The sequence below is a fragment of the Anomaloglossus baeobatrachus genome, chromosome 8 (genome assembly GCF_048569485.1).
Source record: "Anomaloglossus baeobatrachus isolate aAnoBae1 chromosome 8, aAnoBae1.hap1, whole genome shotgun sequence".
Taxonomy (NCBI): Eukaryota; Metazoa; Chordata; class Amphibia; order Anura; family Aromobatidae; genus Anomaloglossus; species Anomaloglossus baeobatrachus.
The window spans coordinates 53,832,098-53,846,524 of NC_134360.1; the positions used below are offsets into that span (position 1 = coordinate 53,832,098).

Genomic DNA, 14,427 nt, shown 5'->3' on the forward strand with positions numbered 1-14,427 from the left:
GGGTGTTTTGGAATACACAAGTTCAGTTGGTGATGCTGGCTCAAGGAGAACATGTCTTATGTATTCATTGTCTGATACATTGAGATATCGGCACTGGTATACAGCTAATACGGCACCGTCTCTGGATATCCCAAATGAAGACTCCATTAGCAGTTTTCACCCAAATTCCTCCCTTGACAATACCACTTTTATATGTGATAAGACCCTATTGCGCTTTGTTCCTCCACAGTTGATTACTACATATGAATTGTTCCACATATCTTAGCACTACAGAGTGCAGCTGTCTCCTTTTTGTTACTATGTTTCATGTTCAGTTTGTACCTGTTCACACTGGAAAGGTAAGTGTGCCATCAGTCTTTTTCTTAGATTACTGAATATCAGTGTCAGACCCTGGTGCAACAAGGAGTATTGCAGACCTATCCACATTTGCCGCGGTGTTCTCCTCCGCCAGAAGCTCTCAAGAATCCAATTAATAAGACGTATCTGTACTTTTCCTCCTTTCTTTACTGTTTTTGCCTGTATGATGTTTTTTATTTTACTTTTTGTAAGTTTTTAAGGCATTGTACTTCCTTTTCAATATTAAGTCTAAAATGTAACACCTTTGTTCTTCGCTGCTGTAAATGCACATGCAAACCCTGAGAGAATAGCTTGGTTGTGTATACCCTGTGTATTCCAGAGTGCCTATCAGGAAAGCTGGGTGGCGTGTGTGCTAGTGTGTGACCCAGAACGGCGAGTGGTGGCAGCAAGAAGTGTGTTGTGGGTGACAGCTGGTTTTGGGGGGCACTTAGCTCATTGTCAACCTATTGTGACAGGTGAGCGGAGGAGTGAGTGGCGGTACAGTGGCATCCGGGGCATATGTGTCGCTAGTAAGTGGTGTGCCGGACGGATTGGGGGTGACCGTGGTGGTGATCCTGACAAGCATGAACAATGATTATTACCTTAACATCCACATTCTGAATTTGCGCCCCAATGTGACACATGACACCATTTATAAAGCAGATTTTTATTTCTCGTACTTAGGTTTCCACATTGAAGAGCGAATATTTACAGCCACAGAATCGGGGTGCAGGTATCATGTCCCCAATCCTGGATCCCCCCCAGAAATATAACAATACATGAAAGTGCTTATTGTAAGGTGCAGACATTAGAACAATAAAAGAGAAACTGCGCAGCAATGTGTGAGCCGGGATAACACGGGGGTCCGGGACCCCATCATCGCCTCGCACGCAATCACAAACGCTCTCGGATCTTAGTATCTCCCGCCGTTGCGCTGTCCGAAGTATCGCTTGTACGCAGCTCCCCAGCCGTGTCTCATGGCGTAGCGCTCGCAGGGGTTGTACTCCTCACACGTCTCACGCTGGCGTTCCCAGGGACTCTTGGCGCGAAGTCTGGATAAACGGGAGATTACATAAGTATCCATGGACCTACATCAGCTGTGTCCTACATCACATCTCTACACAACATGAGCAACACTTCTGAATTGTTTTCTACTCCAGTCACATCCAGAGCTGCACAATTCATCTAGTTTCAGGTTAAAAGCTGCAAGCCCCACAAATGACTTCATTGTATAACTCCGCAGAGGAGAAAATAGTTTAGAAGTCAATTACATCACTCAAAGAGTCGGCAATAAGAAAAGTGACGCTCACTATAGGGGATAACTAGGGAATGCAGCTCTGGAGGTGACTGGAAAATAAGACATGATGTAACAGCAGAATAGTGACTGCAGCTCTGGAGATGACTGGAGGATAAGACATGATATAATAGCAGAATAGTCACTGTAGCTCTGGAGGTGACTGGAGGATAAGGCATTATGTAACAGCAGCATAGTGACTGCAGCTCTTGAGTATAAGATGTGATGTAATAGCAAAATAGTGACTGTAGCTCTGGAGATGAGGAGGATAAGACATGATATAATAGTAGAATATTGAGTGCAGCTCTGGAGATGACTGGAGTATAAGACATGATATAACAGCAGAATAGTGACTGCAGCTCTGGAGGATAAGACATGCTGTAACAGCAGAATAGTAACTGCAGCTCTGGAGGATAAGACATTTTGTAACATCAGAATAGTGACTGCAGCTCTGGAGTACAAGACATTTTGTAACATCAGAATAGTGACTGCAGCTCTGGAGTACAAGACATGATGTAATAGCAGAATAGTGACTGCAGCTCTGGAGTACAAGACATGATGTAATAGCAGAATAGTGACTGCAGCTCTGGAGTACAAGACATGATGTAATAGCAGAATAGTGACTGCAGCTCTGGAGTACAAGACATCATGTAATAGCAGAATAGTGACTGCAGCTCTGGAGGTGAGGAGGATAAGACATGACATAATAGTAGAATAATGAGTGCAGCTCTGGAGTATAAGATGTGATGGAATAGCAAAATAGGGGCTGCAGCTCTGGAGGAAGAGGATAAGACATGATATAATAGTAGAATATTGAGTGCAGCTCTGGAGATGACTGGAAAATAAGACATGATGTAACAGCAGAATAGTGACTGCAGCTCTGGAGGATAAGACATTTTGTAACAGCAGAATAGTGACTGCAGCTCTGGGAGTGACTGGAGTAACACTGGTAAAATCCTCTGCATTCACTGAATAGTATATTTGTGGTTCGTCTGCGTGTCACTGCAGATGGTCGGATTATTCTATGCTGACGTTCTCCTTACCGGTCAGCCAGTCGCACGTTCCGTTGCTGGGAGGGCATGAAGGAGTTGGCATGTCTTGAGCTAACAAACGGATCTGCAGAAAAATATCACATTAATGTGTAAGAAAATACAAGACTAAGAAAGACAGAAGAGAAAAAACCAGAGAAAGAAGGTAGAGACCTGAGACAGCGGAGGTAGATGGGGGAGATAGAGCATGTAGAGATCGGGCATATGTAAGAGAGCAAGGTTTACATTACAAACACTTTTCTACACTGAAACACTGTAACAAACCTCCTGGTACAAGCAGGAATCCAGAAACCTTTCTTTCATCTATATTTTGTAAACTAAAAGGAGTTCTTACCATAGCGTTCATAGGACTCGTGGCTTTCATATGAGTCTAGATGAGAAAGAAAAGTGTCACTGTTACTTGTAAGTAGCAGCCTGTATTCTGTCTATGCGTCTGGTTACAGTAACAGGTATCTTCTCTATGTTTCTGTGTACAGCAGCCTGTATCCTGTTAGGTTCTATTTACGGCAGCTTGTATCCTATATGTATGGCTCAGGTTACAGCAGCATGCATCCTGTGTATAGTTCTCGTTACAGCAGCCTGTATCCTATTTATGGTTCAGGTTACAGCAGCCTGTATTCTGTCTATAGATCTGGTTACAGCAGCCTGTGTAATGTCTATGCCTCCTGTTACAGCAGCCTATGTGCTGTGTATTAATCTAGTTACAGAAGCCTGTATCATGTATATCCTGTCTATGGTTCTGTTTACAGCAGCCTGTATCCTGTCTATGGCTCTGGTTACAGCAGCCTGTATCTACTTTATGGTTCTGGTTACAGCAGCTTGTATCCTGTCTATGGTTCTGTTTACAGCAGCCTGTGTCTTGTCTATAGTTCTGTTTACAGCAGCCTGTATCTACTTTATTTCTTTGACTACAGCAGCCTGTGTCCTATTTATGGTTCTGTTTACAGTATCCTGTGTAATGTCTCTAACTGCAGTAGCCTGTGTCCTGTGTATGGTTCTGGTTACAGCAGCCTGTATCCTATCTATGGTTCTGGTTACAGCAACCTGTGTCCTGTCTATGCTTCTGTTTACAGCAGCCTGTATCTTGTCTATGGTTCTGTTTACAGCAGCCTGTATCATATGTTTATGGCTCAGGTTACAGCAGCCTGTATCCTGTCTATGGTTCTGTTTACAGCACCCTGTATCATATGTTTATGGCTCAGGTTACAGCAGCCTGTATCATATGTTTATGGCTCAGGTTAGAGCAGCCTGTGTCCTGTCTATGCTTCTGTTTACAGCAGCCTGTATCCTGTCTATGGATCTGTTTACAGCAGCCTGTATCATATGTTTATGGCTCAAGTTACAGCAGCCTGTGTCCTGTCTATGGCTCTGGTTACAGCAGCCTGTATCATGTCTCTGACTGCAGTAGTCTATATCCTGCTTATGTCTCAGGTTACAGCAGCCTGTGTCCTATCTATGGCTCAGGTTACAGCAGCCTGTGTCCTATCTATGGCTCAGGTTACAGCAGCCTGTGTCCTGTCTATGCTTCTGTTTACAGCAGCCTGTATCATGTCTATTGATCTGTTTACAGCAGCCTGTATCATATGTTTATGGCTCAGGTTACAGAAGCCTGTGTCCTGTCTATGGCTCTGGTTACAGCAGCCTGTATCATGTCTCTGACTGCAGTAGTCTATATCCTGCTTATGTCTCAGGTTACAGCAGCCTGTGTCCTATCTATGGCTCAGGTTACAGCAGCCTGTGTCCTATCTATGGCTCAGGTTACAGCAGCCTGTGTCCTGTCTATGCTTCTGTTTACAGCAGCCTGTATCATGTCTATTGATCTGTTTACAGCAGCCTGTATCATATGTTTATGGCTCAGGTTACAGAAGCCTGTGTCCTGTCTATGGCTCTGGTTACAGCAGCCTGTATCATGTCTCTGACTGCAGTAGTCTATATCCTGCTTATGTCTCAGGTTACAGCAGCCTGTGTCCTATCTATGGCTCAGGTTACAGCAGCCTATGTCCTGTCTATGGCTCAGGTTACAGCAGCCTATGTCCTGTCTATGGCTCAGGTTACAGCAGCCTGTGTCCTGTCTATGGATCTCTTTATAGCAGCCTGTGTCCTGTCTATGGCTCAGGTTACAGCAGCCTATGTCCTGTCTATGGCTCAGGTTACAGCAGCCTGTGTCCTGTCTATGGATCTCTTTATAGCAGCCTGTGTCTATTTTAATGTTTAGGTTACAGCAGCCTGTGTCCTGTCTATGGTTCTGTTTACAGCAGCCTGAATTCTGTCTAAGACTGCCGTAGCTTATATCCTGTCTATGGCTCTGGTTACAGCAGCCTGTGTCCTGTGTATGGTCCTGGTTACAGCAGCCTGTATAGTAGCCTATATTCTGCTTATGGCTCAGGTTACAGCAGCCTGTGTCCTGTATAATGTCTCAGGTTACATCAGCCTATATCCCGTCTATGGCTCTGGTTACAGCAGCCTGTGTCCTGTGTATGGTCCTGGTTACAGCAGTCTGTATAGTAGCCTATATTCTGCTTATGGCTCAGGTTACAGCAGCCTGTGTCCTGTATAATGTCTCAGGTTACATCAGCCTATATCCCGTCTATGGCTCTGGTTACAGCAGCCTGTATAGTAGCCTATATTCTGCTTATGGCTCAGGTTACAGCAGCCTGTGTCCTGTATATGTCTCAGGTTACATCAGCCTATATCCCGTCTATGGCTTCTGTGCACCTTTCCTACAGCCCTCACTCTCTATTTTCCCAGACGTTCTAATATTTAGATAATTTGCAGTTTTTCCTTCGAAGAAATCAAATAAATAATCAGTACCGTATGCGAGGGTGACCGCAGTGGCCAGTGCCACGACCAGGAGCAGTGCCAGGGTCTTCATGCTGACTTGTCTTGTGTGTTTTTCCTTCTCCACTTACCACAAGGAAAGCTTCTGCTGGAGATATAAGGAGTAATTACTGCGGAGCTACTATAAAACCCAACATCTGGGGAGGGCGGTACCAAGAGAGCCGAGAGGTATGTGCTGGCACAGTCATACCAGGGTGGGGGGCGGCCGGGGGCACGGTGACAAAAATACCAAAAGGTGAAAAATATTATATGACACTGTGAAAGAAACAAGTGTATAAACTCGTGGAGGCGCACTACAACTCCCAGGAGCTCCATGACCTGCTAATTCTTGCCACCCCTTGTACCCCATAAAACAATTAGGGTTTACCCTGTGTTATATAGTGATTCATAGTATAAATGAAAGCTCTGCAACTTTCAAATCTTTCAATTACTTGTCCTTTTCAACATCTCTGCTTGCTGTCAGTGAATGAGAACACTCTAGGTTAGATTCAGAGGCAGAAACCCATTACGTGCCCTGTGAACACAAAATTGACAGTTTGTTACAATGTATCAGCCGGGAGCATATATATATATATATATATATATATATATATATATATATATCTGAATCAGTATAATTTTGGATCTAGGGTCAGTGCACATAACCACTGAGCCGATGCACAGGATAAGAGCGTCTTCATTTACTGACAGCAAACAGAATGGTGAAAAAAAAAGGTACCCTGAAGGTCCGATTCATCATTTGGGTTTTCTTTACGTCACTTTTCTTTTTTCCACTGACTTTTTTTTGCACAAAAATGGGCACACGGTTCATAAAGTTTGTGCAAAATAATTTTAAAAAAAATATTTATTTTTGTTTTTAAATATTCTGCAAAAAAAAAAAATGCACCAAAATTTCAGGCAAAAGTCACAATTGATGAATCAATAAACCACAAAAAAACAAAAGCACAAAAAGACGCAAATATAACAAAAAATAATAAAAGACATGTAAACAACACCAAAAAGTGCAAACGACATAACAAATTGGCCTTAGAAGTTTCCTTCTCATTATAAACTGCCTTTATTTTATAAACAAAAGCATGCTGGTAATGAAATGGTTAAACCCAACCTGTCTATGGATATGAATTCAGCCCCTCGGGGTGCGGAACCGCCTCGGCTACATTCATATCCATTCTACCTGATGCTCAAGTCCACAATTTCCAGAGCAGGAAATTGCACTTTACATCCAATTTACTGGGACCTTCTCCCTCTGGATATTTTTGTCTGTCCTGTAGAAACGTCATTTTTTTTACATATGATTCTCCCCTTCCCCAAATCACAGAGGTCTCATCTGCCTCATACCTGGCTCGCCTCAATATATTAATAAGACTAAAAGAATAAATTATCAATAGCTTAAATATTGGCTACAAGATTTCAGATGTTATCAGGTGCATGTAACCACTGAGCCATCTTCCCATCTACATTATCAGACTTGTGACATAATAATAGATATGTCTGATATTATGGAAGACTCTGGAGATAATCAATATAACGGATCAGATAACTAAAGTGATTCTGGATCTAGGGTCAGTGCACATAGCCACTGAGCCAGCTTATCATCTACATTATCAGGCACATCAAATAGTAGAGATGTCTGCTGAAAAAATCAATATAACTGATCATATAACTAAAGTGATTCTGGATCTAGGGTCAGTGCATGTAACCACTGAGTCAGCTTCTCCTCTACATTATCAGACACATTGCATAATAATAGATATGTCTGCTATTATGGAATACTCTGGAAATAATTAATATAACTGATCAGATAACTAAAGCTATTCTGGCTAGGGTCAATGCACGTAACCACTGAGCCAGCTTCTCATCTATATTATCAGACACATCACATAGTAGAGATGTCTGCTATTTTGGTAGACTCTGGAAATAATCAATATATTTGATCAGATAACTAAAGTGATTCTGGATCTAGGGTCAGTGCATGTAACCACTGAGTCAGCTTCTCCTCTACATTATCAGACACATTGCATAATAATAGATATGTCTGCAATTATGGAATACTCTGGAAATAATTAATATAACTGATCAGATAACTAAAGCTATTCTGGCTAGGGTCAATGCATGTAACCACTGAGCCAGCTTCTCATCTATATTATCAGACACATCACATAGTAGAGATGTCTGCTATTTTGGTAGACTCTGGAAATAATCAATATAACTTATCAGATAACTAAAGTGATTCTGGATCTAGGGTCAGTGCACGTAACCACTGAACCAGCTTCTCCTCTACATTATCAGACACATCACATAATAATAGAGATGTCTGCTATTTTGGAAGACTCTGGAAATAATCAATATAACTGATCAGATAACTAAAGTGGTTCTGGATCTAGGGTCAGTGCACATAACCACTGAGCCAGCTTCTCATCTACATTATCAGACACATCACATAATAATAGAGATGTCTGCTATTTTGGAAGACTCTGGAAATAATCAATATAACTGATCAGATAACTAAAGTGATTCTGGATCTAGGGTCAGTGCACGTAACCACTGAACCAGCTCCTCCTCTACATCAGACACATCACATAATAATAGAGATGTCTGCTATTTTGGAAGACTCTGGAAATAGTCAATATAACTGATCAGATAACTAAAGTGATTCTGGATCTAGGGTCAGTGCACGTAACTACTGAGCCAGTACATCTCTTTTATTGGAAATATCACTGTCACCTAACAGCAGTTAATGTTATTATGAGAATAGTGTATAATATTATGAGAATAGTGTATAAGATTATGCTCTCTAGTGTATAATACTCACCAGTCTGGGTCTCCGCTGGGACTGGTGAGGAAATGTCTGGATGAGAGGGGTATTTATAATGAACGTCCACCTCCAACCCCTTCATGTTTTCCTCCCGATCATTCAGATCTTACCTCAGTCTTTACACTTCCTTCCCTTCTGGAGGAAATCTCAGACATAAACCACATATGGTCCTTAATTGGCCGCAGACCCTGTAATGACACTGATGGGGGCGAAGGTGGAGGAAATGCTTGGAAAGTCACAGGTTCTTAAAGCGCTGATATTGGAATATGTTATATGTATAAGTTATGTTCAGCAGATTTACAGGGACGACCAAGCTCATCTCTCATGGACTAAAATAGAAATGTTATTATATTTTACAATTACGTCCAGAAATATTTCAGCTTTGTGATTTCAGCTCTGCAGGACACTAATTTTTATTTAAAAAGAAACAAATGATGTGCAATTGAAGTGGAGACTTTCAGGGGTTAAATATAAATATCTTAGGAAATGTTTAGGAATTTGCAGCCATTTTTCTACAAAGTCTCCTCATTTCAGGGGCTCAAAAATAATTGGATAAATTAACTTTACCATAAATTGTTCCTTTTTGATCCTTTGTAGAGAATCCTTTGTAGCAATGACGGCCTGAAGTCTGGAATCCATGGACGTCACCATCGCTGGTTTCTTCCTAAGGGAGGCTTTGCCGCCTTTTACTGCGGTGACTTCAGTTGCTTGTATCTGTCTTATGTCTTGTCTTAATCATGTGAGATGCAGCTCGATGCGGAAGAGATCTGGTGAAGACTCAGCCATTGCAGAATATTCCTCTTCTTTGCTTTCGCAGGATGTTTTGGGTCATTGTCCATCTGTCTGTAAAGCGCCGTCCAATCAACCTTCCTGCATTTGGTTGACTCTGAGCAGAAAGTCTCGCCCTGTACATTGCAGAATTCATCCGGCTGCTTCTGTCTTCAGTCACATCATCAATAACCACTAGTGCCCTATGGCCATTAGGAGCCCTGCATGCCCGGCCATCACACTGCCTCAGCCATATGTTACAGAGGACGTGCTGTGCTTTGGATCCGGAGTCGTTCCAAGCCTCCTTCAGACTTTCTTTTCCCCATCATTCTGGTACAGGTTGATCTTAGTCTCACCTGTCCTCTTCTGCTTTTCCAGAGCTGGGCGACTTCTTTAGATGTTTTTTTGGGGCAAAGTCTAATCTGGTCTTTCTATTTTTAAGGCTGATTAATGGTTTGCACCTTGTGGTGACCCCTCTGTATCTGATCTTATGAAGTCTTCTCTTTATGGAGGACTTAGATACTTAAACACAGACTGCCTGGAGAGTGTTCTTCACTTGGGTGGATGCTGTGAAGGCATTTTCTTCACCATGGAAGGAATTCAGCGATGATCCACCAGTGTTGTCTTCCGTGAATATCCAGGCGTTTTTGAGTTACCAGCTCACCAGTGCTATCTTTTCTTTTGCAGATGTACGAAACTGTTGATTTGGTCGCTCCTCACATTTCTGCTATCTCTATGATGGATTTCTTCTTTTTTTCAGACTACTGATGGTCTGTTTCTCTTCCATTGAGAGTTTTACTGCATGTTGTGCGCTCACAGAATCAGCTTCCAAATGCAAATGCCGCACCTGGAATCAGCTCCAGACCTTTTATTATCTTAATTGGTGATGGATTAATGAGGGAATAGTCCATTCAGCACATTAAAGAGCTTTTGAGATAATTGTTAAATTACATTTGTAAAAAATCTGCTATATATTAAAGAGCTGTAATTCCTAAACCCTTATTCCAATTGGGTTCTGAATATCCTAAAACTAAAGGTGAGAGTCTACACTTTCAAGTGATCAAGTGAACCTGACATTGGTCCCCCATGCCCCCCAACCCACCAGCATTTGTATATTTATTACTAAATACTCTGCCTAACCAGCCCTTCATTACATTATATATATATATATATATATATATATATATACTAGCTGTAGTACCCGGGCGTTGCCTGGGATAGTAACTCTCTTTCTGTCTGTCTCCCATCTTCGTCTGTCTCTGTCCGTCTGTCTCTGTCTGTCCATCTGTCTGTCTGTCTATGGTCGTCTGTCTCTGTCTCTGTATTAGTCTCTCTGTCTTTCTCTATGTGTCTGTCTGTCTTTATCTCTGTGTCTGTCAATCTCTTTCACCGTCTGTCTCTTTCCCCGTCTATCTCTGTCTCTTTCTTCGTCTGTCTCTGTCTCTTTCCCTGTCTCTTTCCTTGTCTGTCTCTTTCCCTGTCTTTTTCCTTGTCTCTGTCTCTTTCCCTGTCTTTTTCCTTGTCTCTGTCTCTTTCCCTATCTCTTTCCTTGTCTCTTTCCTTGTCTCTTTCCTTGTCTCTTTCCTTGTCTCTTTCCTTGTCTCTTTCCTTGTCTCTTTCCTTGTCTCTGTTTCTTTCCCTGTCTGTCTCTGTCTGTCTCTCTGCTTCTTGTCCCGTTTGTCTGTCTGTCTGCCTCTGTCTGTGTCTTTGACTGTCTGTCTCTCTCTCTCTGTCTCTTTCCCTATCTGTCTGTCCTCTGTTTCCCTGTCTCCCTCTCTCTGTCTCTCTCTGTCTGTCTCTGTCTCTTTCTGTCTGTCTCTATCCGTCTCCCCACTGACACATCTCATTACCTCACACATAAGCTTCTTATACTAACAGTTTATTTTGTTCCTATAGCAACCACTGACAGTTGCTATTAATAGCCTGTAGCTCACACCTCCATTCAGTTTAATGGCAGTTTTTTCTAGAGTAACTGTGAAGCGCTGGGTTAAATTTTCCCGTCAAAATATAGTCTATGACTCCCCTTGAGTCACATGGGGCATCTGTGCAAAATTTTGTGATTGTATGATTGTAAATGCGACGGTACAGATTCCTTTAGCGGACACACACACATATATATATATATATATACACACACACTCAGCTTTATATATTAGATTACACCTGGGTCTTGAATATGTTTTGGGAACAGCTAAATTGACAAAACTTGTGTCACCATCCAAATATTTTTGGACTTAACTGTATCAGTGATGCCATCACCAGGGGGCGTGGCTGACAACCTGGCACACATGGTATACAGGCTGGTTGTCAGCAGTAATAGATGATAAGCTGATGCTGATACATTACCTGGTTATCTAATCTTTATGTAATGCAGCTTACAGTGACCATAATAAACAGCAACAACAGAACAGTCTCTTTTGGGGCAGTTTGTATGTTAATGACATAACATCTGCTTTTTGTATATGACTTTGAACATCTAATGGTTGCAGTCATTAAAATGCACAAACCCATCACCCCAATGTTAGCTCCGCTCTGACCCATAACTTTTGGCATCTGAATGTTCTGTTTACCCCGGAATGAATCACGTTCTGTTCTCTTCACATATAAACACGAGGTAAATGCAGCGCACGGAACATTCATCCCTATACATGTTACACAACACACAGAAATGTCAGATTTCCCAATGTCAGCAATTCACGGACTTCCTACTGAGATCAGAAGTCACATATAACACATCTGCCGGACAGAGCATATAATGTGCTGTAATTACTGGCGTATATACTGTATATACCATCACCCATCAGATCACCGGCGTGTATACTGTATATACCATCACCCATCAGATCACCGGCGTATATATATATATATACCAACACCCATCAGATCACCGGTGTATATACTGTATATACCATCACCCATCAGATCACCGGCGTATATATATATATACCAACACCCATCAGATCACCGGTGTATATGTGAGGCCCCGAGGCTCGGTGTCGGTGCAGCGGCGCATTACCTTCAGGGACTCCACGCGGCTGGATCTTGTCACAGGTAGGAAATCCTCTATTTTGATTGTCGTGACGCCACTCTCAGAATTGCGGTCAGTGGAGACCGCCACTGCAGGTCAGGGGTGCCTGGGGCTGATAGTAGGTGCAGTCAGTTGTAATAGCCTCCTGAGAGTGAGGCATGCCCCAGGGTCCCGTGTAGGTGTGTGGAACTACAAGTCGCAGAATGACTCACACGCACAAGCAGGATGTCTTTCAGGGGTTTTTACTCACTGATGGTGGCAGGGTGAGTAACCCGGGCGTAGCTGGGATGAACCAGGCTGGAACCAGGTGTCCTTCAGGCTGACTGGTGAGGGTGGCTACCAACTTGCCTTCCTTAGCCCGTTGTGTTTTGGGGTAACCCCTGCTTGAAGCCCTGCTGGGGTCGCCCAGGGAAGTTGCTGGTGCCTCTCTCCCCTTCTTTTGGCCCGTTTGCTTGTAGCCTGGACCAGGTCACTCCGGCTGCTTGCCTCCTGTGAGCTATGGGCCCTCACTTTGGCTACGTGGCTGCGGACTCTGTGGTGTTGTCTTGGGGGTGTAAAGTGCCCCCTCATGCAGGTTTGGCAAAGGACAGGTGGATCTATCCCTGCACTGGGACCTGTTACCCGTTTGGGCCTGGTATCTCCCTGACAGTCTCCTTACTTTCCACTCCGTTGCTCTCTCTTTAGCCGTGTGTGGATTTCGGGCAGCACTACCAAGTGACCGTTCTCCCCCGTCGGTAGTCACTGCGCGTACGTTGTCAGAATTGTGTAGAGCTACAGGGTCTGCTTCTGCCCTCCCTGAACTTCACCACTCAACTGTGTTCGGCTCACTCTTCCCTCCTCTCCTGTTCTTGCCTACGTCACCTAGCAACCAGGCTCTCCACCACACCCCTCGAGTGGAGATGGAGGCTTCGCCCCCTCCTGGGATCCCCAGGGGTCCTCTCAAAGGTAAATGTGTGAGACCTGATCACTATGCGCCTGTGTAGTCACACCTCGGTCAGCCTTCTGGATTACCTGTTTTGTACTGTCCCCAGCATGGGTGCAGTACTCAGTGGTGCCTGACCAGGTCAGGGGCGCCACATTCCCCCTTAGTTATCACCAGCACGTCCCCGGGCTGCAAGACAACATTTTAAAATGCGTAAAACAGTAAAACATGGTAAAACGTTTTAAAACCATCAGGTACCATACATCACCACCCTCCACCCACAAGTCCGTTAACCCACCCTAAACCCTCTCAGGCGGCAGGTCACCGGTTTCTTTTGGTAACCAGGTCTGGGCCATCAGCTTCCCCAGACCTTTCTTCCCATCTGCCTCTCCCGTTGGCCGCGCCTTCAGCCACTTCTGGCAGGATGTAGAGGCGGCTTTCATGGTCTGGTGGTTTCAGGGTATACCTGGCCTGGTGGAGCCGCGCCTTCAGCCTCTTCTGGCAGGATGTAGAGGCGGCCTCCACAGTTGGTGCTGACCAGGTACCCTCTTTGTGGTGGAGAGCCAGGCCCCATAAACAGGCGTGCTCCCTGGTAGTGGTTGTACCTCTGGGGTAACTATAAACACTGCGAGAGTTTGTGGCTATAGCCAGTTCATAGCCTTAAGGTTCATGGGTTAAAGTGCAAAAAGGGTTTCTCACACAAGTTCATGTGGGCACGTGCTTAAACTTGAACGTTGCAAAACTTTTCAAACTGCTGTAGTTTTCTTTACTTTTCTCTACTCCATTCCACCAGGGCTTTTGCCTATTGGGCTTTGGCACCTGACATTTTCTATGTTTCTGTCGTCTGTTTCTTTTTCTGTATCCTCATCTTCTGTTGTTGAGATAGCAGGTTTACTGTAGGGATTTCTGGGGCAGGGTGTGACATCTAGTGCGTACCATCCGCGTTCTCCTTGGTGTTTTGTAAATTCTACTGGGTCTCCTATCTGTAGGTTTCTTCCTGGATGTCCTCTAGGTAAATGTGCTCTAACATCCCTTCTGTTCACAAAGATGCCCTCTTTTACACCAGGTGCTACTATAAAGCCATATCCAGACCTTAGACTGAAGTCTTCTACAACTCCTCGACAAAGTGGGCCTCTGACCTGCGATTTGGCCCTTCTCAAGGACCGCTTTTCCTCTAAGTCTCTGGCCGTGACCTCGTCCTTCTCCTCGGGAGACTGCTGTGCAGGTGGATCCCTTGTCCTGCTGCGGCGCCGTGTCCTGCGGGCTGGGTCCTGCCTGGCTGCCACCTCACCGCTTGCAGGCTCCCAGGTGAGGTATCTGGACAAATCTTCCTCAGCGGAGGATGTCGGGCCCTCTTCATCCCAGCGGGAGTACGGC

At 44.0% G+C, this 14,427-nt stretch overlaps 1 protein-coding gene across 3 annotated transcripts in view; it reads right to left on the bottom strand.

The window, feature by feature from the left end:
- Positions 1-987: 987 nt before the first annotated feature.
- MGP (matrix Gla protein) overlaps positions 988-14,427 on the bottom strand; it is a 39,973-nt gene continuing 26,533 nt past the window's right edge. Inside the window, exons 1-5 of one of the 3 annotated variants that reach the window (XM_075320783.1) lie at positions 8,330-8,347; positions 5,491-5,602; positions 3,014-3,049; positions 2,674-2,746; positions 988-1,388 (exon numbers count right to left, since the gene is read on the bottom strand). In XM_075320783.1, coding sequence (XP_075176898.1) covers positions 1,250-1,388; positions 2,674-2,746; positions 3,014-3,049; positions 5,491-5,551 — 309 coding nt within the window. In that variant the 5' untranslated portion in view covers positions 5,552-5,602; positions 8,330-8,347 and the 3' untranslated portion in view covers positions 988-1,249. Of the gene's footprint in view, positions 1,389-2,673; positions 2,747-3,013; positions 3,050-5,490; positions 5,606-8,329; positions 8,348-14,427 lie in introns of those variants that run through there. The other 2 variants (XM_075320784.1, XM_075320785.1) reach the window with 2 other exon arrangements.